General features: G+C 33.3%; 1 protein-coding gene across 3 annotated transcripts; it reads left to right on the top strand.

The window, feature by feature from the left end:
• The first annotated feature begins 344 nt into the window (after window positions 1-344).
• Window positions 345-24,444, top strand: LOC131851611 (transcription factor Sp4-like). Of its 3 annotated transcripts, XM_059202128.1 has the most exons (17): window positions 345-551; window positions 2,976-3,087; window positions 3,418-3,546; window positions 4,000-4,118; window positions 4,440-4,511; window positions 4,833-4,949; window positions 5,566-5,718; window positions 6,318-6,420; window positions 14,735-15,022; window positions 16,419-16,579; window positions 17,798-17,884; window positions 18,966-19,028; window positions 22,037-22,160; window positions 22,368-22,611; window positions 22,878-23,024; window positions 23,342-23,486; window positions 24,203-24,444. In XM_059202128.1, exons 1-17 carry the CDS (start codon window positions 489-491, stop codon window positions 24,368-24,370), a joined length of 2,295 nt encoding a protein of 764 aa, XP_059058111.1. In that variant the 5' UTR covers window positions 345-488; the 3' UTR covers window positions 24,371-24,444. The 3 variants fall into 3 exon arrangements, with proteins under 3 accessions (XP_059058111.1, XP_059058112.1, XP_059058113.1); XM_059202129.1 differs by lacking the exon at window positions 18,966-19,028; XM_059202130.1 differs by lacking the exon at window positions 14,735-15,022 and having other exon boundaries at window positions 346-551.
• Window positions 24,445-25,357: the final 913 nt, after the last annotated feature.

Genomic DNA, 25,357 nt, shown 5'->3' with positions numbered 1-25,357 from the left:
GCCCGCCCAAGGAGGCCGCGGGCGCGAGGTTATACACCCATTATTACGTCCTTCCTACTTTCAATTATTATTATCGGGCGGCGGCGCCGCACCCGCGACGGGGAGGAGGAGAGAGGCACAGCTGCTGCCTACCAATAATCAAGACCTGTCTCTACAAGAGCGAGACAGAGATAATAGTAAACAAATTATAAGAGCCAAATAAATATAATTTAATTCAACTTAACTCACATAGAACTAAGGAATAACATTCTTTACTAATAAAGGATTAATTCCTCTGAGTTAATTTTTGTCTACTAACGTAAAAACTCAATAAAACAGAATAAAATTGGAATAAATCCGACCGCGATAGGAGGCGGATCTACGAAAATTGCCGAGCGTACGTTCGTTGTCTTCCGTCAGTACGCTCGCCGCAGTTTGGCGGCCGGTCGTGAGAATGGTGCGCTCTGTACGTGAACAAAGAAAAATAATTGCTTGCAAGTGTAAAGTAGATGATGTCGTCTGAGCACACAAAAGTGCAGGTGGAATACGTTAACGAGGACAAAATCACTAAGGTAAAAAGTGTAAAGGATACAGTGTTAATGTGTAACAGATTGGACGCCAGCGGGCAGTGGTCTCGTGTCGGTCGGCGCAGGGGGAGGGCGGGGCGAGTGCGGCCCCAGCCGTGTGGGGCCCGTCAGGCCACACGCAGGAGGTTGTGACCGTATCGCAAGTAACTCCCTTGCCGAAATAGCATCAGCGTCCTCCTCTAGTTGTGCTACCACCCATTTGAAGTTTAATGAATCCATATAAATAACTTTCACTCTACTATATTCGTAGAAGCTATTAGTTAAGAACCCATCGTTAACAATACTTGATGGACGCCATTTTAAGTCAAAGCATTCAATTTCATTGGCATGCAATCATCGTACTTCATAATTTATTTACTGATTAATCGCTGAAAATTATTAGCCAGAGTACATATGTAATAACTTACTCGTAATAAGCGTGTCCTATTTATTGGAGATAGCCCAGTAGTATGCAACTTCATCCAAATCACAGTGACGTGATTTGAGGTGGGTGGATCAAAGGGCGGCAGCGACCTTGCGTGCGACGACTCCCGGCACTTGTTAGGAAAAGGCGTGTCGACTCCCAACAACTATGCTGTATAAATTGGAAATAATTGTAAACTTATATCTTCACTATACTTGCCACTTGCATTTCATAACCCCTCAGAACTCCATGCCAAACAAAATGTTCAATAATATTTGAAACCGAAAACCATGAAATCACTAACACTCCACACAATGTCAATTTCATGTAGTAAATACCTCACAACTAAAAAAATATTGACATCAACTTGTTGCATCAACATTTTTAACATACATTTGATCGGCTTCTAATTTTGATAATAATGAGTGAATGAATGATTTGTCTATGATTTTATTAAGGAATGCGATTGGTTAAAAAATTCAACAGTAAAGAACCAATTAAAATATTTCCTATTATTTAAAATTACATGAAAATATTTTCATAACCAAAAAGGAATTTAAGGAATATAATTATTACAGTTAATGTACCTAATATGGTTGCTGCAAATTACAGAGAAGTATTTGTGTTTATTATAAAACAATATGTTTTGTACTGTGATATTATTAAATTTTAAAAAATATTTTTTACGGTAACTATAAAAATCAGATCACCAAATTAAATGGAAACTTACTCTATTTCATTATTCTTATTTTTATAATCTAAATAAATTGACTAAATTATATTTAAACTGTCTCGTGACTAGTTGTTCTTGTATCCTTGCAAATATAAAGTTGTGATTTAAATTTTCACATCAACAGCCAAAAGCTAGGGACGTCAGTCTGAAAATTAGTACATGAATTCTATATTTAATTCCTACACTAAATAATCTATATTGTAATTTCATGAACTTATCTAATTTCATACATTTCGTACATCAATGTCATTTATAAAAAAATACTGTGATTCCTTATATCACAGAATATCATTATATTCTTTAGCTTTACTTATGTATAGGGAAAGACTATAAATGAATTCAAATGTATTAAATTCCATAAATTAATAATTACAATAACCATCATACCATGGTTGGACACTGGCATCTCTCTATTAGATAGTATTATTTAATTTTATGTTTTCACATTTTTTTGTGCTCATCTGTTTTCTTTAGGTATCCTAATTAACCATACATCATGATAAAGGTATAAATATAATAATTGCAAAGAGATTAATATGCTACTATACTACATGAAGTTATTAATACAGTTACACAAACTCAGTTCGAGTATTTAGTTTATTATAATGTATGTTAATAATGATATCCAAACTGTTAACATTCTAGATAATGATAATGAACTGTGAGATGTGAAAATTTATAAGTGTACAGGAGAAGTATAGACGAGATATATCCTTTTTTATATATATTAAACTGGCTGTTCCTGCGACTTCATCCGCATGGAATTTAACGTTATTTTTTCTAAAATAAATTGTGGCCTATGTTACTCGTTATTACATAAGCTACCTGCCGAAAAAGACCAAGAGTTAAAATCGGTCCAGCCATTTCAGAGATAAGCCGGAACAAACAGCCCGACAGACAGACGGACAAACATTGTAAAAAGTGTTTTGTTGGTATATGTACCATATTTATATTCATATTCATATTCATGTAGTAAAAAACGGTTATTCCAATATTACAAACAGACACTCCAGTTTTATTTATATGTATAGATATACATTGTACAAATTGTAAATTTGTTATTTACTACAACATAATTTACAATTTGTATAATGTAAGATATGATATTTAGATGTATGAAATTTGTATAAATATATGAAATTAACAGAATAAGCAATTACATGTTGTATGACATTCTTGATGTTCTCACAATTGCACATAGCAAACTACCAAAATTTTCCTAAAGGTCTGCTTGTGATAAAATTAATAATGAATATTGTGCTTGGGTGTGCAGGAGGGCAGCGGCACCCAGTCGCCCCTAGCTCTATTGGCAGCAACGTGCAGCAGACTCGGTGCTGCCAACATGGGGCCCGAACAGCAACAGGACAAGGAGCAACAACATTACAGTGAGTCTAATATTGTAATATATGCTATTACACTCAATCTAAACTAATATTATAAAGAGAAAGTAATTTTTTTTTATTTATTATCTCAAAACCTATTCATAATTAGAATTGATGATTGATATATAGAATTACACTACAATATCATATTATGAGACCAGATTTTTCTAAGAATATTTTAATGATTACCTGAAAATGTCGGATTGAGAAGTTGATTGATACCTGTGTACTATGGGTCTGGCATTGTACAAGAGCAGAGTACATAATTATGAAACAATTTAAAATGTATGTAAGGTATACATTAAAGATTAATAATAAAAAATACATTTTCAGGCCCACAACAACAACAGGCAGCACAACAGCAACAGCAACAACAGCAGCAACAACAACAACAACATCAGCAGCAAGTGCAACAAGCACAACAGCAACAAGCCCAGCAACTGATACAACAACAAGTACAAGGTAGAAAATTTATAGTTTAGTTTGTCAATTGACATCAACTTTGTACCAAGGATATCTTCATGGAAATTTAATTTTATCTGTTGTAGCTGGCGAGTAACTTACTATGTAAACTGTTCTTCAGTTGGAGTACCTTCCAAAAAACTACATTATGCCATTTAAATTACAGAAATTATAACGGACATTTACAATAGTGAATAACTATGGTTGGATTTTAAATAGTCTCATTTTGATTTACTCATTACAATTTACATTATCCTATGGCAGTGAAATTATTGGATAACATCTTAGTCCTTTGGAATGGGAATGCCTGGCTACCAAATGTGTCTCATGGTGATGATAATGATAAGATTGCCACTTAGCATCTGGTGGATCCTTAGCATCTGTACCTTTCTACTTGAAAAAATATGACTCTGTTCTATCTTGTCTGAAACAAAAGTATTTTTATGTTTTTAGGCGACGCTGCAACAATCGCGGCGATACAGCAACAGTATCTACAGCAACAACAGCAACAGCCGCAGCTGAGGGTGATCAGTTCAGCTGTTGTTCAACAATTACGTGCCCAGGGGCTTTCAGTAAGTAAATTGAATCTTATTTTTTTATGTATAAGCCCTGGTTTTTATATAACAATATGCAAGCATTTGTAATGAAGAAGAGCACACACAGTATTATCTTAATTGTTCTATTCATTCATTATATCAGATATGCATTTGAAGGGAAAATGTACAAGAGAATTTTTCAACAATTTCCTAGTACATATGTCATATTAAAAATATTTAAATTGTGAAAATTAAGTGTTGATAGGATAATTAGTGAAGAACATAGTTCTCCAGATCTAAAGCACCTGACAATATTGTCATCTAATAAAACCCAATAATTTATAATTATTTTTTCAGGGCAATGAATTATCAGCGGCTATTGTCAATGCAGCTAATACAGTTCCAAATGGCATACAAGTACAACCACAGGTATGGTATAATTTTTTTTGTAGTTTTATTTAATGCAAACAACATTTACATAATGTTTTTTGCTTTATGTATATGATGATATGAAAACCAAACAGTAATTACCCATCATATTTCTGCTCAAATATGCATATGTGAAAATAATCCGATTTTTTTAATTGTATATTTTATTTTTATTTTCTAATTTCATTTCTTAATTTTTCCGACTGCATGAAGTTTGTGAGGTCTGCTATTGTGCTTATAAACATGTACACTATAGATAGACAGACAGGTACATAACAGACAGTTGTCTTTGCTGTATTTCTATATTTACCTCTCTTGCAGGTGTTATCAATGCAGCAACTACAATCGTTGCTAGGCGGCGGGGTGGTGGCTGGCGAAGGCACCACATACCAGAATACACCGCAGCAGTTGCTACAAATACACCCACAGTTGTTACAGGTATTTATTTGTTATTTGAAATACATAGTTTATTTAAAATGTGAAAAAAAAGCCTTTACTTATGCAGAATAATTGTGCTTACAACTATAGTAATGTAATGTAACTGCACTTTTAAGGGACAGTTGACAGAACTATAGCCTAAACAAGTCTATTACTTTATTAGTCAATATACATATATAAATTAATACTTAATATCTACATTATATAATAACATAATATTCAAATACATAATTTATCATCATCATCAACATTCTTTTCTTTAATTAAGGCGGGCTTGCATATTCGAAAAAAACCTTTTATATAAATCTATGCAAACATTATTGAAAAATAATAGTTATACAGATTAATATAAAAAAATATTTTGTTCCCAGTAAATGGAACAAACTATACAATATGGTAAATTCCATGAAAATGTGCAATCTACAATATACCCAATTTGATAGCCACTAGTGTACAACAAGAAACATCTATATAACTTACTTTACTTACAAATTGAAACAATAACTGGCCGGCTAACTGTTCAAAATTAAGATACTATGTACCTCACTATTTAATACGATATTGAGGATTCGAAAATGGAATAAATATTAAAAATTGAATTTGGAATACACTTCAGCAACAGGCGGGTGGGGTGTACGGCGGCTGTCTCGTGGGTGGTGTGGGCGGCGTGGGTGGCGTGAGCAGCGTGGGCGGCGTGGGCGGCGTGCCCATGCAGGCCGTCACTGTCGACGGACAGGATGCGCTCTTCATCCCCGCTCAGCACGCGCAGGTACTGTACACATATAAAAAAAGAGAAGGAATGTATGCTAGGGCACATAGTAGAAGTGAAACTTCAACAAACACACAAGCTCAACAATATATTATCTACCCTTCGTGTAATGATAACGTTTTTCCGTGACCGAAAAATCGTTATCATCATACGAAGAGGTAAATTTTTCGGTCACAAACGCCTATATAGAAATTATTCAGTAGCACGTAGTATGCGGAGGTGTAAGTATAGGCAAGTTCTAAAGATATTAGATTTATTTTATTTGTCAATAGGGTTGATACACCGGCAGAAGCCCTATAAAGGTTAAATGGATAATGCTGGCTGGATAGCTGTGGAAGATGATGGGATGAGGATGACGTCAGGTCAGATAGCAAATCATCATAGCTGATTCTCAAGAAATTCTGATCTGATGTGGCATATTGCTAGCAATGGATGGGCTCATTACTAGCAATGTGTCATGTATTCTACTTTTTTAAATCCTTATCCTCCACGAAGTTAGGAAGTTTTTGAAAATTGCAACTTAACGCGAATAAAGCATGAGCAACTAATGCTAAGCTTAACTAAGCTAATAAAGTGTACCTGTATGTTATTATTCTCAGAATTTCTCTGGAATGGGACAAGTGAGTCTCGTGAACGGACAGCTAGTACGAACACCTGTGTTACCTGCTGGGTTCCTACAAAATGTTATGCATTTACCTACGGGTAAGTTCTCTTTAATTATATAAATAACAATTGAGATTTTCATTAAATATCTTAATTAGTGACACATCATAGAAGAGATGGTTAAGTTGTTTACATGTAATTATACATATAAATTAATAACTTTTTGTATTTGACTAATAAGCGAGTATCTTTAATAATTATTGTTATCATAAGTACAACTTAATATCAACTCTATATGTAATTATACAAAGCATTTTTTTACATTTAAGGCGCTGCGCTTTTATAAAATATAAAAAATAAGAATCACATCGTCTCGGCTTCATTATAAATTTTACTTCATTACAATAATGAAATTCTTCCAAATAAGTAATAGTAATAACTTTAATTGAAGTTTGTACTATAAACTTATTATTATTTTACGTATTAATACTTGTTAATTTACAGTCTCCATTATTCACACCAGGAAGGCATTAAGTGTATATTTAGCTCGAGTAACTGACTTATAATAATTTTTACATTGTTTGTGTCATTATTAAACGATTATCAGAGAATTTTTACATAATTAATTTCATCTTACCTATCAACCCTAAAAAGAACCATAAAATTCAGTTATTTTGCAACTAACGGTATATCATTGCAAAATAACTTATATAATAAAATAATTTATATAAAATTAAAAAATAAACACAAAAATTGTTAAGACATAGTGATTCTTATTCAAAACGGTCTCTTAAAAAACAAAAAGTATATAGTTATATTTAAAATCTTAGTTGGCATCTATCCTGTTTACACTTCAAGGAATACATAGCTTTGGGAATGCTTTGGTTTACTTTTGTTAATCATCGGCTTATGGATTACAATTTATTTTTCAACTCATATTCATTAAAAATATTGCATGTCTTTTATATGTTAATTTTTAAAACTTGTCACTTTTTTGTTTACTGCCACAATATATTGATGCGTTTATCACACAGTATTATTACCGTTTTTAAGGCTTTAATCTCTTACCTGTTTGAAACTCACTTGAAATTATTTATTTATATATATATATATATATATATATAAACACCTCTTTGGGCACTTTGTTGATCACGCCACAACCTACACACTTGCTGATTCCACCTTTTGCACTGAATAACTTGACTCCTATCGCGTATACCTCAGGCGGTATGGCAACGTCGCATTCTATTTTGCGATGTGGCCATATATATTCGTCGATAGTACGATATACTCGACACATTTTTTACTAATAATTCGTGCATGACTGGCTCCGAACGGCTAAATTTTTGGTATACACAAAGACTTTTTGGCTCTGAATATATTTCAAAAATCAATTAATTATGTTGATCACTTTATATACTCGTCCTTACTGCGATACTTATTTTCATCCGAATATATATAGATACCGTAACGGTCTATCAATTATGAATTTATTCATTTACTAATCTAGATATTTTATATTCGCAATGCTCCATACATAGTAACTCCACCGTTGCAGGGGGGAGCACCGTACACCGCACCCCGCGCACACAAACAAATTAGATATTTTTTGAATACACAAAGACTTTTTGGCTCTGTATATATATTTCAAAAATCAATTAATTGTGTTGATCACTTTATATACTGGTCCTTACTGCGATACTTATTTTAATCCGAATATATATAGATACCGTAACGGTCTATCAATTATGAATTTACTAATCTAGATATTTTATATTCGCAATGCTCCATACATGCAAGCTCCAGCAACGGTGGAGGCAGGGGGGAGCACCGTACACCGCACCCCGCGCACACAAACAAATTAGAATAAATTAAATTCATAAGATTATTTATATATTTCGACTGCCTCGGTGGTCACACCGCTTTACATCCGATGGTCGCGGGTTCGATTTCTCGCACGGTGCAAACAATTGTACTCATCGGTCATCGATTGTTTTCATCGGTCTGGGTGTTTTATATGTATATTATATATGTATTTACAAAATAAAAATATCTATTTATATCAGTTCAGTATCAGTCTGTGTTAATTGTCCAGGGCTATTTATTATATTTTTTATAAACAGTTATCTTTTTCCATCGCACCGCTCGCTATCGACAGTGAATTCATAGAAATGTCACTCTAAAAACAAAAATAGTTTTGTGTTTTGTATTTCAAATACTAAATGCAAAATAGGTATTTTCAAAATACTTTTTCAAAATACTTTTTCAAAATAAAGTACCTTTTGAATTTTTGTCCAAACCTCAGATATTTTAGGTATATCAATCATTACATAGTGTAGTATAAAACAAAGTCGCTGTCGCATCTAACAGTACACAAATAAAGAAAGAAGACTTTTTGGCTCTGATACCGTAACGGTCTATCAATTATGAACTAAATAGTTGAATAAAACTGAATAAGCAGTTGCTCCACTCTATAGGTACTGCGTCGTCGTCGTATGCTGTTCATTTTTTCACTCGTTTTGGCGCCAAGAGAGGGTCACATAGTCGTGGTCAAGTTAAGAACTTATAATTTAATTTTGATAACAATAGATACAAGTAAAAAGTAGGTATTATATTAATGTACGTAAGTACTGTACTTAAAAATATTTATTCTTTATTGTACATTTGAAAAACTTAACACTTAAGGACTTGTACATATACACGTACATACTGCCATTTTCTCTTAAAGACATCCAGAGAAGCACTATTTATCAAATACGCGGGGTGCACCGACCTTTGACCTTATAACAGCTGATTCGCGCGTAACGAATTACATTGCTATTTTTTAGTATTTTATAGTGGATATTTCACTATAAAATATTATTATTTCTTTAGATTATGACGTAATAACATAGTTTACATGATTTTAAGGGAAACATACGATAAAAAAAATTCCCGTAAAATGTAAAAGATAAAAAATGGTTATTGTTGGTTATCCTTAAGAGATAGACATATACCATCACGGACTTTTTTGTTGACCATATATTGATACATCTCAAAGCACTAGACAATACGCATTTTCATTAAACAGTAGTGTATTTTTATTTATTTATTTAACTTTAATGCACAAAAAATTTGTACATGTGGTGGACGTAATATCTTGCCGCGTTAATTACCAGGCAACTATGAGTGCAAATAAGAAATGTCAAAAAAAGATATATAAATACAAAGCAAAAATATAAATTTTTATAAAAAAATAACAATATACATACATAAATATATATGTAAATATAACCCATAAATGTATAAATATTCTATATAAATAAATACATAATGATCCGATAATCAAATTATAAGTACAGTCTCAAATTGAAAGTAAGAAAAACAGAAAATATAGACAGAACTATAGGGATATATCAGAAAGATGTGAAAAAAGGAGAAGGACAGTAAAAAAGTTAGAAATTTAAATAATGTTCCCGCAATTTCTGTTTAAATGAATTTATTACATTATTATATATATTAGGCATACGACTAGCCTTGTGACTGTTACTTTTTTTTTAATCTATACATCTATACATGTAAATAAAATTGGAGTGTCTGTAATATTGAAATAACCGTTTTTTACTACTTGCATATGAATATAAATACGGTATATTTTACAAGTTTTGTCTGTCTGTCTGTCTGTTTGTTCCGGCTAATCTCTGAAATAGCTGGACCGATTTTGACGGGACTTTTTTTGCCAAGTAGCTGATGTAATAAGGAGTAACTTACGCTACTATTATTTTAGAAAAATAAAATAAAATTTCACGCGGACGAAGTCGCTGGGGCCAACTAGTCTATAGATATACCGAGATTTAATGTTTAAGTTGCTATTATGTTGTTGACAAAATTTTACTGTAATGATACTATTACGTTATCCTACACAATTTGCATTATTTTGGATGAAAAAATAAATAAATAAATAATAATCTATACATATAAATAAAATTGGAGTGTCTGTTTGTAATATTGAAATAACCGTTTTTTACTACATGCATATGAATATATATAAGGTACATATACCAAAATAACAATTTTTATAATTTTTGTCTGTCTGTCTGTCGGTCTGTTTGTTCCGGTTAATCTCTGAAATGGCTGGACCGATTTTGACGGTACTTTTTTTTGGCAGGTAGCTGATTTATAAGGAGTAACTTAGGCTACTTTTATTTTAGAAAAATAAAGTTAAATTCCACGCGGACGAAGTCGCGGGAACAGCTTGTTTTTAATAAAAACGGTTTATTTGATAGAAAAAACATCTTTTTTGTGGTACTTGAGAATGTTGAAGCCTGTTGTTTGTAATATTGAAATAACCGTTTTTTACTACTTGCATATGAATATAAATACGGTACATACACCAAAATAACATATTTTACAATTTTTGTCTGTCTGTCTGTTTGTTCCGGCTAATCTCTGAAATGGCTGGACCGATTTTGACGGGACTTTTTTTGGCAGGTAGCTGATGTAACAAGGAGTAACTTAGGCTACTTTTATTTTAGAAAAATAAAGTTAAAAACCATGTGGACGAAGTCGCGGGAACAGCTAGTGTATAATATATTAGAGATACCTACGTGTTTTTTTATTGATGATTAGCTGTACACGGGATTTCGTCCGTGTGGAATTTCACTTTATTTTTCTAAAATATAAGAAGTTAAATTGTCGGTAAGTTAAGTTGTCGGTAGTCTAGCGATTTATCTAGCACACCGCTTTGATTCCTGCTTGGTGGTCGAGGGTTCGATTCCTCGCACGCTGCAAACATTTGTATTCATGAGTATGATTGTTTGTAACGGTCTGGGTGTTTTCTATGTATAGATAATATATATGTATTTACGAAAAAAAAATCTTTGTATTTATATCAGTTGTCTAGTACCCATAACATAATCTTCAGCTAGGTTAACTTGGGTCTAGATGAAGCTGTGTGAATTGTCCTGAGATTACTATTATTACTATAATAAATCTTTTCAAATCAGCCGATGTTTATTTTTGCCATAATACGTGCTGTTACCATGTGATAATATTACGTACGTACTTATTACTGTTTTAAATGTGATGCGTTCATTATTTACATTTCCTTTGAATTAAAGACAAATGTATATATATATATATATATATACACTTGCTCACTTAGTTGATCCAGCCACGATCCGTAGATATTGCTGATTCCACTATCTCTCTCTTTCTACCACTATAACGGTAGTCTCGGAACGGCAACATGTTGCCGTTCCGCGTTCTACCACTATCTTTGTATTCTAATATGCGATGTTGCCGTTCCGACCGAGACCATGCGTTGTTGCCAAATGTATTCGTCGATAGTAGTAGATACCTATACTCGATATATATTTTTTCAACAATTTCCTGCAATAGTGAATCCGTATCGGCAATTTTTTTTAAATGCACAAAGATTTTTTGGCTCTGAATATATTTAAAAATCATTTACTTGTGTGTTGATGAATTTATATACTAGTACATGAAGTACCTAATACTTGTTTTGATTTGAATAGGTAGCGATATTATGAATTTATTATACGTAATCTAAAAATTTTGACGAAATAAAAGTAATTAGTTATCTGTTAACCTTGACTTCATGCTGGCACCAGTATTATCAGATGATGAACATACTCTTCGAAAACTTACAGCAGAAATATCGTGTTTGGACTCATTAGATAGGTCTCGATGAATAGAGTTTTAAAAACTTAAAATAAATAGTAAATTAGAAATAACGTATAAAAACACTCTACGTAAAATTCAACCACTTTATAACTTAATAATAATAATTAGGAAAAGAGCAAAGCTATAAATGCATGAAAGTAATTGATGCCTTCCACACAATATTTTCAGTATTAAACAACTCTGTTTGTTCAGTAAAAGTGTAAATACACTGGTAACCTTTAATCCTATTTTATATGCAAACATTACATATGCAAACCCTAAAGTTTTATTTCAGAATGGCCAGTAGTTTTGAAGAAATAAGTCTTTGAAATTGTATGTAACTTATATATATACTAGTTTTTTCAATAACAAGCAACACCAATATGGCCTAGTTAGTAGTGTACCTGTGTACCAATACCACATTACCACACAGACACTCCGAGTTCGAATTTCTTTCCATCCGTTTACTTTTATTATTTATTTTTTTGTTTTTTTTTTTAATTTAATATTTTAATAATCAATTTAATTTATACGACTATTAATTTATAATAAAAACGTAGTTAAGCATTAAATTAATTTTACTAGTTTGTACCTGTGTACCAACTTACCACACAGCCATCCCGGGTTCGATTCCTATTGGCTTTTTTTTGTTTTTTTTTTAAAGTAATATTTAAAATTAACTATTTTAATAATTAAATGAATTTAATCGATAAAAACGTCGTTAAGTATTAAATTAATTTTAAGAGATATTAACTATTATATTATGCATAAAAAATATTTTGTGATAATAAAGAAAATACATTTAAAATGTTTTACTTGTTGTGTTAATTATTTATAAGATCTTACTATAATTGTTAGCTGCTTTACAATTTAGAAAGTATAATAGGTAATGTAAATTAAAATTAATGTAATACTTAACAACGTTTTGTTCGATTAAATTCATTTCATTATTAAAATAGTTAATTTAAAATATAAAATAAAGACAAAACAAAAAAAAAATAACAAAAAAAAAATCGGTGGCGGGAATCGAACCTTGAGCGTCCGTTTGGTAAGTTGATTTGAAATTCAAAGGCTTATTTCTTCGAAATTACTGGTCATTTTGAAATCGGATTGATATCGGATACTACTACTACACGGAGTTTCGTCAAAATAAAATATCTAGGTATATAATAAATTCATAATTAATATATAATACATTATCAAAAAGTACTATGAAATAAGAACGAGTATATAAATTGATTAACAAAAGTAATTGATTTTTGAAATATATTCAGAGCCAAAAAGTCTTCCATTTTTTATTTATGTACTTGTTAGATGCGACAGCGACTTTGTTTTATACTATACTATACTATGTAATGATTGATATACCTAAAATAAATAAAATATCTGAGGTTTGGACAAAAACTCAAAAGGTAATTTATTCTGTAAAAGTATTTTGAAAATACTTATTTTGCTTTTAGTGTTATAGTACTATAAGTGTTATATTTTAAGTAACAATGTTTAATTATAATTAATACTACTGCACCAACACTCATCGTGCAAAAAATTTTGCTGTTTCATTATTTTTTAGTTCAATTAGTGGTCTACCTAAGTCCTGGGAATGGGGGAGAGTCATTGACTCCCAAGACCTCCATGACGCTCCCCCCTAGATCCGCTGTTAATCATTCGCTCAGTACGTTGTTACAAAAGGAAAAATTCCCGTCCAAAAAATAACAAGTATTATTTTGATCAGTCACGTTACTCCAGACTGATTTCATAAATATTTAGATAGATAGACTATTATCTTTTATATTATTAAGTTACTGTAGCCATTTTAGCCCAAACGTGCCAAAACTTGGCAAATGCTGCACTTTTTTGAATTTCAAGAAGTGGTCGTATGCCAAAATATATTGATAAAATCGTGTATAAATCACACAATTATTATTATTACCCGTCGTGACAGTTGTGGCTCAAAACGGATCAACATTTATATATGGTCTGGCATTAGATCAACAAAAGGCCTCCGTCAACAAGTTGGATCAACAAAAAACTACCTATACGGCACGTCTGAGCCACAAAGTGCCCAAGGGGATATTTATATATATATATATATTATATATATATATATATATATATATATATATATATATATATATATATATCATTAGCAGTTTATTAATTGAAATTGAATTAAATAGAAATTACTAAACTGACTAATTCATTAAAAAACAACCTTTCATGGTCTCATTACTGATTTATTTTGTTACTCAACTTCTTGCTATTTAGCAGTTTATATTCACACAAAATATGTAATAATGGACAACATTTATTTAAAATAGCAACCCGGAAGTTTCATTCTCTTTCTTCTTGTAATGAGGCTGCTTTTCGAATGACCGCTAGAATAAAAAAAATGTATACGACTATTCAAAAGTACTTATATTAAGTTTATTTGAAAATTATATATTTTTTATACTATTCATCTAGTTTTTTTTATTTATCTTTCTGTGCAGGGTAGGGATGATAATAAAAATGTGTTCTGCACAAGAGGCCGAAGGGCCCTATGTTAATAAATAATTTTGAGTTTGAGTTTATAATCTGTATCATGCGTGCCAGCACTATATTTATGGTATTATAATATATAAAATGCAAAAACGATCTTGATATACTGTGTGATTACTCTCACATCATATCATTGCATGTCTTACTGGCTTCTAACTACTATTTTCATACTAATCTGTGTTTTTCCGCTCCTCGCCCGGTCCCATAACAGAACAGCAGGCAACCGTCACCATCCCCGGCACTAACCTATCCATTCCTCTAAGCGCTTTGACCGGGAACCAGCCCATGATCACAATCCCGGGATCCAATATCACGATTCCAGCGGGAATCCAAATACCGACAAGTCAGGCGATATCGATCCCTAGCTCGGCAGGCGTTCAGATGCCTGTGGCGAGCGTGGCGACTGTGGCCAACGCCGGCGTCCAGTTGGCGAATGGGGGGGAAGTGAAGAACGGGGGGAAATCGAAGGAAATCAAGCAACCGACCAGCCCCGGACAAGGTTGGTGTCAGGCTCACTCTCGTGTGTGAAGAGAACTCTCCGTGTCTTTACATATCTAAATCGTATTTGTACTTTATTAGTACAAATACGACCTCCGACCGCGAGTAACTTCAGTTTTACGTAAACTGAAGTTTATAATTTAGTTTATATAAAATTAACCAAGAACAAATACAAATAATACAAAGAAATTGTTACCCAAATGAAAAGTTCAGATATGTTTTGGCTTCAACTGCTATTAATGTTACTTGTATTGGAAATTGTAAAAGATGTTCGGTAATTTTCGTGTAATATTCAGTTAAACGCGAAAACATAGCATTACATGTCTAAAACAAATATTTTGGTTTTGTATCATCGACATACACATTTTTTTTTATATATAAAAACTACTAGTAAATATATTTTATACTTGATTCTGAATAAACTATTTCGTTTATATATTAAATTAATACATTACCCACCAAGAGACCTTACGCAGCTGGTATTTATATTACATTTTTTCTCTGTGGTCAGTTCCCGAAATATCATTTAGGTTAAATAAGTAGACTAGGGAATCCTTTATTCTAAGTTATTATATTTTTTTCAATAAGTTTTCTTCACACACTCATCCTATGACTTTTTCCCCAGCTTTGTTGTATTAATTTTCTCTGCTTGGTGTACCTAATACTGTCATACGGTCACAGTCATATATCATTATAGCAATTAAGAGGCACATTACATTGGTTTGCTTGTTTATCACAACGGTCACAATGACATGCCTTTCACTTTTTAATTAATTTCTAGCACATTCTATGTTTCTTTGCAGCTATTTCATTTCTGTACATACAATATCCTTGGTTGATAGCAATTCGCGGTGCCTACCAATTTATATTTTTAGTGTTTCTCAAAAAGTGGCAACTTTTCAGTCAGTCTGTCGGGGATGTTCATTATCGTTTCCTCCCCGTATTAAATTTCATCACAATACCACTTGTACCAATTTTTATTTAAATCCACCGGAAACCAACCAGTACATCTGCATAAGACTAAGTTATCTGTGAAGAGGAAAAAGTTAAAACGGTTGCTATGTTGGTGTTGCCATTATAAGCAAATTATATTAATATTATAATATACCATTAATATATTGAAATTAAATATTTTTAAATAAACGATTAACGATTTCCCGTCTCTTATTAATTGGTTGTACTGAAACGGATAAGGCTATATTTAATTGATATTTTGTGAAATTCTATCATGTTGTTAACTCTTTCACGCAAAAACTACAGAACGGATTTTGATGAAACTACAGTAATATATCTTATACATCAGAATAACATATACTATAAATTTTGGGTGAAACTGCGGGCACAGCTTAAATAAATTTCAAATTTGTGAGCTGTAATGACAACTGTGGACACCACAGGCGGCGGTGTGGCAGTCCGCGGCGGCGTGGGCTCCGTGGGCGGCGTGGGCATGGTCCCAGTGCAGGTCCCGGTCTCCGTCGCCAACGGACACACAGTGTACCAGACTGTACACCTGCCGATGCACTCCCAACACCTACAAATCATACCTCAGCTACAGCAGGTACGCAATTACCTCTAATTTTTATCTAAACTAAAATAAAATTATGTACGATATGATTTATAATCATAATAATAAATAGTGGCATTGCGGTTCGAAGAAAAATTAATAAACCCTAACTGGTATAGTCTAAAGTCAAACCGCCAGTGTTTTAAAAGCAATATTGAGTCCACCCAAAATAAGTTCTATATAAGTAAGCAACTTCAAAAAACTATACATAGGTATGCTAGAAATCGCCCATTGGTTGAATTTGCACAATAATTAATTTAACATTCAGTAGGACTATAAAAAAATATTAAAGATAAATCTATTATCAATTTGACCACAGACTAACAATAAACAAAAAGAGTATATGCGTGTGTATCCTAAATACCTGGTAGTCTGTGTACATAAGCTCTATGTGAACAAAACCTGTGTACTCCTTCCTCTGCGCAATTTTCGTAAAAAGGGGTACAAAGTTCTTGCTTCACGTTTTAATGTATAAATATATTATTTTTTTATGTATTTAGGTCCGTCTTATCAATAATACCAGCCAAAGTCGAGTAAAGAATAAAGTACACAAAAGTAATAATAACTTATTCATACAATTATATTATGTTTGTAAATTACGCCGCATATGCACAAATTTTAATATCAGTTGATATTGACGATTTTATTTGCGATCGAAATCGATTCGATTGAATAAGACTTCCGATAAGAATTCCATCTTGATAATTGTATCAAAATAATATAGTACTATTGCGTCATCGTTGTGCCGGTCACCAGTCAAACCTGATTAGTAGGTGAGTCTTGTATCTGAGATGCGTATGCTAGTTATATGATAATAATCATGTATAGACTATACCAGTGCTACCGAATATTATAAATTAAATCAGTGAGGGTGCATTTTATTTAATTTTTATTTTAAAGTGGATTAATAATTTCAAACGCTGCCACACATTGCCGATATGTGAGTTTAGAAATTTAAATATGTTTATTTAAAAATGTTCAACAAAATCTTTACAGAGAAGACCTAGTGCTATGAATGGACGTTTTTATTGATATACAGTCCAAGGACAAGATATAGGAAAAGTCTACTGCAGTGAGGAGTAATTGTGACGCTATTATATTAATAAAATATAATTTTAACATAAATACTACGCCAACAGAAGGCGGGTTTTCTTAAAAAGAAGCATGGCTTTCATATTTTTTTTTTAATAAAGTTTGTGGACTTATTTACAGATGCAAGCTCAACCTCAGGTGGCTAACGTGCTCACGCCGTCCGGTCAAATACAACAGATACAAATTGCGTCACTCGCTAATGTACAGGTGAGGATTGCTTCGTTTTTTCAAAAGATTTTTACAAGATTATTTACAAGTATCTAGTAATGTGAACACAGTGTACTACGAGTATATTACTAGGTTAATTCCTGGTGAACTGGATAAATTGCTCAGCGTTCGGTTTGGTCTACTCTGGCTTTAGTAAATACTGGTGTGATGACCTATCACTACTGTAGCACAAAAATCCCCCCCCTTCCCACCGTCAAATTTAAACGGATCGAAGTTACGACGGCTTGAGCCGAGATTAGAATCCCTAACTGTACCCTCAGACTAAAATCATATCCGTCAGGCGAGAGTTGGCCTTCAGTCGCTCCAAGTCCTTCCTCTGGTTTGGAGTGACATCTGCACTCGCTCCCTATCGCCTTTATTAGAGTAGTCTGAAAAAATCCTTCACACCTGCTGTTGGAGATATACTTGAGAACTTATATGTGATTTAATTAGATATATATTCAAATGTGGGTCATATTTAAAAATAATTATAGCATGTTGTGCTCTTCCTGCTTTATAACAGTAATATTGTTGGTGCTATTATTTTAACAATACGATGTATCGTTAATAGGGTCTGTAACTAAAGAATTTATCTTATTTATACTGATTATATATTATATGCAAATCTATGTATGTCTCTACATTCAGTGTTAGTGACAGTGGTCACGCCTATCGCAGTCTTTCGAATTAATTTTTGGTTTTATTATCGGCCTTTCATTCATCGAATAGTCAGATATTATATTTTTGTATACTTAATATATTAACATCCACTAGTAAGATAATATTATATAAACTCGAATATAATGTTGTATTGTACCTACGTCTGTTTGTTTTACCTTGGGTAAAAAAAATTTCAAACGAGGATAAATCACATAATAAAATTCGTTACGCTATTCAGAAGATAAGCATACAGACGCAGACTGCGACTTTATTCTACACTATATACATATATTATACAATATTGTCTGAAAGACATATAAATACTTCAGTTTCGGCCCTATATATTCTTATTAATATGTGCCAACTTATGCTAAGCTTCTATCGAATGCTGTAAATACATTGCTGGGTTGGTTTGGTGCAGCAAAACGGAGGTACCCAGACGACGGTCAGTGCAGCTCCCACTCCCGCCACCATCACGTTACAGGTAATAATATATATTTTATGTAATAATAATGCCCCGCCCCGGTTTCTCACGGGTGTTTGTTAATGGGGTATTTATATTTAAAAATATAATATAGTCCATGTATTTTTTATTTTGTCCATTGCAAACAATATCTTGACTATATTTTTCTAGGCTAGATATATATAAATAGTTACGATATAAAATTCCAATCATTAATCGATTAAATTTCTGTTAAATGTCAATATGTATTGAGTAAATAATTTGTGATAGGGGGATATAAAGCAAATACTATATAACCATTAAACTTTTTCATTTTGACCTTGAAAACAAAGTCTAGCTGTATCCCGCCACTTCTCTCACACGAATTGTGATTACAAGTATAATTCTAATGTGATAATTTAGTGCATGGTCTATCTGTACACCAAACTTCATTACTTTAATGAGTTGATTTTCACGTCAGTAATTAGGATGAAGTATTTATATTTATTGTTATATATTTTACGTTTATTGAATTTGTTTAAATGTTGTATTGCATTTTTTTGTTTTTATTTTGTTGATGCATGCCGCTTCTTGTTTTGTAGTAATGGTGGATATACCTTGTTTATACGTTAAGAGCATAGAGATTCAATATTATTAAAAGTATAATTATAATTTCTTAATAAATAATTCCGAAATCTCTATACAATACACCATGTATTTAAATGGTATAAAGAGACAGCGATGTAGTAGAGATAAAGTTGGCTATGCAATCTTTTGGAAAATAATGGAGATTTGTGATCAACTTCGATGTCATTCCTAGTACACTAGCTATTAGGGTATTAAATAATACATTAATATCTTTAAAAAAAATAGAATTAGTTTTGATGTAGAGTTAGTGGTAAAGGAGTATTGTACCAGGCTTTCGAATTGGTACACTTTACGACTAACCCTGTATTGTTAGTGATTAAGATAATACGCTCTACTCGAGGCCCGCACCCTGCGGTCCGCAAGGACAGCGGACGAACTGGATTGGATTGGAGATAATACTTACCTGATATACATCCACAGGTTTATAGATAAACGTAATTTCTCCTTTGGAAAGTTTACACTCTATCCTGAGGAGATAAAAACCATCGCTCCTAAGAATATCCTTGAATTCTTGTCCCTTGACGGGTCTAGGTGGCAAACTCTGAAAAAAGTGCGAGCACAATAGATATAGGTTGCAGTGCTACAGGTTAAAAAAAAAAACACCTAACAATAGCCCAAACCCTTCAATAAAAAAAAATCCCATATAAAAGAATCTACTAATTTAACATTTACGGTGCAGTTAGTCTAGCGGCAACAATTTTTTGTAAAAAATATTATTTGCGAATTTCTAAAATGACATACATACATGAGTATAACAAAACAAAAGATTACATTATCATTTATCTGTATCTTAAACATAAAAGTATAAGATGAAAAAACGCTAAATAAAATTAGTGCATTATTTCTAAGATTTTTTTTATATAATTTAATGCCTGTATAATGTAATTATGTAATATGTACGGTGTAATGTAACTTAATAAAATAAAATTCACTACACTGCTGCTTGGACGGTAAGGCGGTATCGAATCCGATGCAAGTGGAAACGAGCGGACAACAGCAGGCGATCATAACGAACTCACCGAGCGGGCAGCAAGTCACCGTCATACCAGCGCCTGGCGTACGTACCGCGAATGTCGTCCAGGTATACCGGGTCGCCGGGTACATTCCAGTGACGTAGCGTGGGGGTGCGGAGGGCCCCATAGCACCCTCTTCAAGATATAGAGAATGAGTAACACATACTAACAAGGGTGGTAGGCGGCAAGCTCCTTGGTGATCTTTTTAAAGTAAAAATCAAACAAAATGATATCATTATTTAAATTATTAACCGGGTCTTAACACGAATAATTTTATGGCAAATAAAGGTATTTACCTCTCTCATAAAATTATTCGTGTTAAGACCCGGTTAATAATTTAAATAATGTATATTAAACACGAAAGTTTAAAAGTAACTAAAATGATTTCATTTTATTATATAAATAATAAAAATAAAATAAAGGGGGCGATGAATTTTCGGTTGGCCCCAAACGGGGAATGATCACGTTACGCCACTGTATTGCCGTGTAAATTACTGTTTAAAAGAATATACATGTACATCTAGTATATTTTAGGTCGAGTAAATTTTTGTAATGTTTCTAAAAACTGTAATGTTTTAAACTATTTTGACGCTTATTGTAGAAATATCGGGAGCTTATAAATATTATTAACAAAGTAAATATCTCTTATATAGTATGTACTAGAACAGTAATTTCACAATACGTATTACGTTAATTTATAATGATATTATTAATATTTCAGATGAAGATTCCTGTTTTTCTTGTTCTTAATCTTTCATGGTCGTATCAGTAAGACCTATATACACAGTGGAGCATATAATACGATTAAAAAGTCGTAAATTTTTAAATTGTGTTGATAATTGTCGAATAAAAAATTTGGGGCCGTATAAGAGTTTTTAACTCATAAATGAAAGTATGGTCTTTCTTTAGACTAGCTAGGCTATATACTATAGTCTTTCTGATGACAGTGCATGGGAGAGGGGCTGCTTGCATTGCATGTATATATAAATAAGGGTTTTTGTGAATAACACATACATAATATAAAACTGTTTGCTGACTTGTGCTAAATTAATTTATTACTTATTATTCCTTTAATAAGACCTAAGAATATAACGTTTATGCGGTATGTTCTTGGATCTTCTAAATTTAACTGCCTATATTTTTAAATGCGCGAATGGGTTTAACAAAATATATTTATTAAACATATATGACACTAGTTGGATGTATATCCGCACAGAACATGAATATATTGTAAAATATTCTGCTAATTACGACATATTCATTTAAACAAATTAATTTAGTATTTTTCATGTAGAATTCCTCTATTTTTCGGTCTATGTAACTTATTATTAAAGTATTTATTTAATAGTAGTGCAAATCAAATAAAAAGTCAACAATTTTATGTTATAGGTGCCAACCCTAGGTGTGGGCGGCGTGGGGGGCGCGGTACAGCTAGTGCCGGCTCTAGGGCTGCCCGGCGTACAGCTGGCGCAGTTAGCGCATCAGCCGCAAGCTCAGGCGCAGCCTGTCATAGGTAGATTGAGTTTTTATTATGTGCTTTATATATACTTTTTATGTGACATTAAAACATACATACGACTCTAAATTTTCACCCTTCTACCACCAACCCCTATTTGTAATGGCGATTTTAATTTATATGGTAAAACAACGTTTGCGGGCTCAGTAAGTAATATATATATATTTTAAATACTATTGTCTTATTTTTATCTACGATTACCAGGGCAACAGATCCAGCAGGATCCGAACGAGCCGGGCAAGTGGCAGGTGGTGGTGAACAACGGGGTGTCGAGCGGCGGGTCGGGGTCGACGGGCGGCGGCAGCCCGGGCCCGGCCGCCGTCACGGCCGTCGTCAGCGCCGAGTGCGAGGCCAGCAAGCAGCGCGCCGCCGCCGGCAGCCCCAGCGGCGTCAAGCGCCTCATGAAGCGCGTCGCCTGCACCTGCCCCAACTGCGACCTCGGCGAGAAGTGAGTCTACCTACTCAACCATTACCATTGGTTACGCAGAAAAGACATCGCCAGCGGAGAGTAGGGAGTCCGCTATAGCGATGTGAGAGAAAGAGACTTGTTCCTTTTAAGTTTCACTACTGCACATTTATGCACTGTGTCCTAGACACACACATATTCCTTCTTTCATGTAAGTGTTACTGTCATCCGTTTATGTAACCACACATTTAGAACAAAGTACCCCGTACTATAATTTGAATAAAATCTGATTATAATATAATTTGCAGCCGGCTGGTAGATCGTAAGAAGCAGCACCTGTGCCATATCCCGGGCTGTAACAAAGTGTACGGCAAAACCTCGCATCTTCGCGCCCATCTCCGCTGGCACTCCGGGGAGAGGCCATTTCTCTGCAACTGGCTCTTCTGCGGGAAAAGGTCTCTTCTATTACTTTCTAATATTTTATAATAAAAGTTTGGAGTAACAAAAAATAACCAAAACTACAATTTTTTGCAGCGAGCATGGGCTGTCCATTCTTCGCTCTGTATAATTAAATTTATGAGCTTCTAACATGAATTGAATCCAAATCGATAAGATGTCATTAAGTAGCATTTTTAATGTATTACTAGATAGAAACGGGATTTTCCATCGCTACATTATTTCTATGAATGTGTAACCCTATTTCTTCTCTCAAGTTTATAGTATCATTTTTTTTATTTATATAATGTTGTTTTATTTCGGTATATTGTTACAGGTTTACGCGATCGGATGAGTTGCAACGACACCGGCGCACACACACGGGAGAGAAGCGATTTGAGTGTCCCGAGTGTAGCAAACGGTTTATGAGATCCGACCACCTAGCGAAACACGTGCGGATTCACGCCAAGAACAGGCTAACAGTAAGTTTGATAAATCACTTTAGTCTTCCTCGGTTACTATAACAATCATATGAGAGATTGCAGGGTCACTACCATGCAATTTGTCATCTGTTATAGTAACCGAGGTAGAATTTGTACAATAACGTCTGTGTAGGTAACTCTCTCTCTATTTCTCTCTCTCAGCAATTTTTGATGCTAAGCAGCTTACTTAATAAGCTGTATATTAGTGGATGATAATAGATTGATGTATCTGCTTGCCTTAACGGAATACGCTGGTGGGGTACCAGTGAAGGAGATTAGTTAGATCATCATGATGAAATCAATTTGAATTAACCAGATGGTGGTTTCCAGGGACAATTGCATGGAGGAAGAACTCAAATGGTACATTGTTAGTAAATAGAATTCTTACGATTCCCTTCCTCCCCGTATTTTTTAGTTTAAAATATGAGATACGTAGTATAATTACATGGTATGGAGGCCAAGATAAATCAGTATGACAGGAAAATGGCGGTACAAATTCTCGATAGGAAGCATGATACCTTTCTATATTCAGGAAGTGCAATACATAAAGTGCGTGATAAATATCACTGTGTATTTTATTATGCTCATACAGCTGTTTGTGTCTATTGGCAGTTCTTGTCTCTCTACTTCATCGTTAGCTTGTTTGTATTCAAATAAATTGGCAATTTTAGTTATAATTTCTATGTACCAAGGACAGACTATCTGACCCAAAACAGCAACCCGATCATTCCCAGACAAACCAGCTGTACTCGGATTCCGGCGACGATAGCTGCGACGAGAAGATGACCCTCACTATAGAAACTATCCATGCGGAGGGCGACGAGGACAAACTAGTGATGGTGCGTCAGGGAGCCAAAATAGAGACCGAACACGTGGACAGCTAGGAACACCAGAGCGACGAATAAACACGTCGCGCGATTATGAACTCTACAGCCTATGGTATAAGGTTGGTACGCTCACAACTTATCAGATGGTGTAAAAACGACTGCGGGCCACTACTTTTGAATAACAGTCTATTCACTTTGATAGAAAGTTTAAAATCGTCCTCTCAGCAAGTATGACACTATTTTGATAGGATTTAATACATTGTGATCTTGTGATTACTGTGACAGTTTCGAAGTGTTTTTACCGATGGTAACCTCTGCATACCTGCATTTCAAGAAACAATATTTCTGTATAATTATTTAAAAAGTGCACTTATTGTTAAAAAGTTGAAATTCTACTTTTTACGGACTAAATCTAAAATTTCCACCATAACTTAATAAGGATTTTAGTTGTTTACCATTTTATTTCTCTATATTACCTTTTTTAATTTATTCGGACATATTGTTAGTTGACATGTAATGCACCCGTTCCCACATTTCGGTATTGACGCTTTTGATAAACAGTTATATCGTACGTCACTATAAATTGTGACAGCTATCGTTCATCTAGTCGTAGAGTATAGTTTAGTACTCTATTTTCTTCCGTCTAAAGTTGAAAACCGCGGCTTCATTATGTAATCCACTTGAAGTCACTTTTATGATTATATATGAGCATTTGACAGTTGCAATTACAGATACAACAGAATTGTATCGTTCGAAATTGAACTCAAGTTTCTCATACATAATCGAATCACTGATAATTTCAGTCTGTTTTAAAAGACATTTGATTGAAAACTACATTACATAATTAACAGTTTGGAGTACAGTTGTAACATAACCCACGACTATTGAACTAGTAATCCAAGTGAGTTGTAATGCTTCTTTAGCATTCTAAAATGTCTTATAATTGAATGAATGTTTATATTTTAATACCAGACCATGTATAAGATAAATATTGTATCTGTTTTAAATATAATTTTACATGAAACTTTATAATTGAAAGTATTC

This window comes from Achroia grisella, unplaced genomic scaffold (genome assembly GCF_030625045.1).
Source record: "Achroia grisella isolate CSIRO2021 unplaced genomic scaffold, CSIRO_AGI_Agris_v1 utg794, whole genome shotgun sequence".
In the NCBI taxonomy this organism is placed as follows: Eukaryota; Metazoa; Arthropoda; class Insecta; order Lepidoptera; family Pyralidae; genus Achroia; species Achroia grisella.
This window is presented reverse-complemented; position numbering and strand designations above follow the sequence as displayed.

Bases quoted from the DNA above. Each gene is read 5' to 3' on its own strand.
- LOC131851611 (XM_059202128.1), top strand. From the start codon at position 489: ATGATGTCGTCTGAGCACACAAAAGTGCAGGTGGAATACGTTAACGAG. The intron at 3,088-3,417 runs GTGAGTCTAATA...ATACATTTTCAG, and splicing joins CAAGGAGCAACAACATTACA to GCCCACAACAACAACAGGCA. The intron at 5,719-6,317 runs GTACTGTACACA...TATTATTCTCAG, and splicing joins TCCCCGCTCAGCACGCGCAG to AATTTCTCTGGAATGGGACA.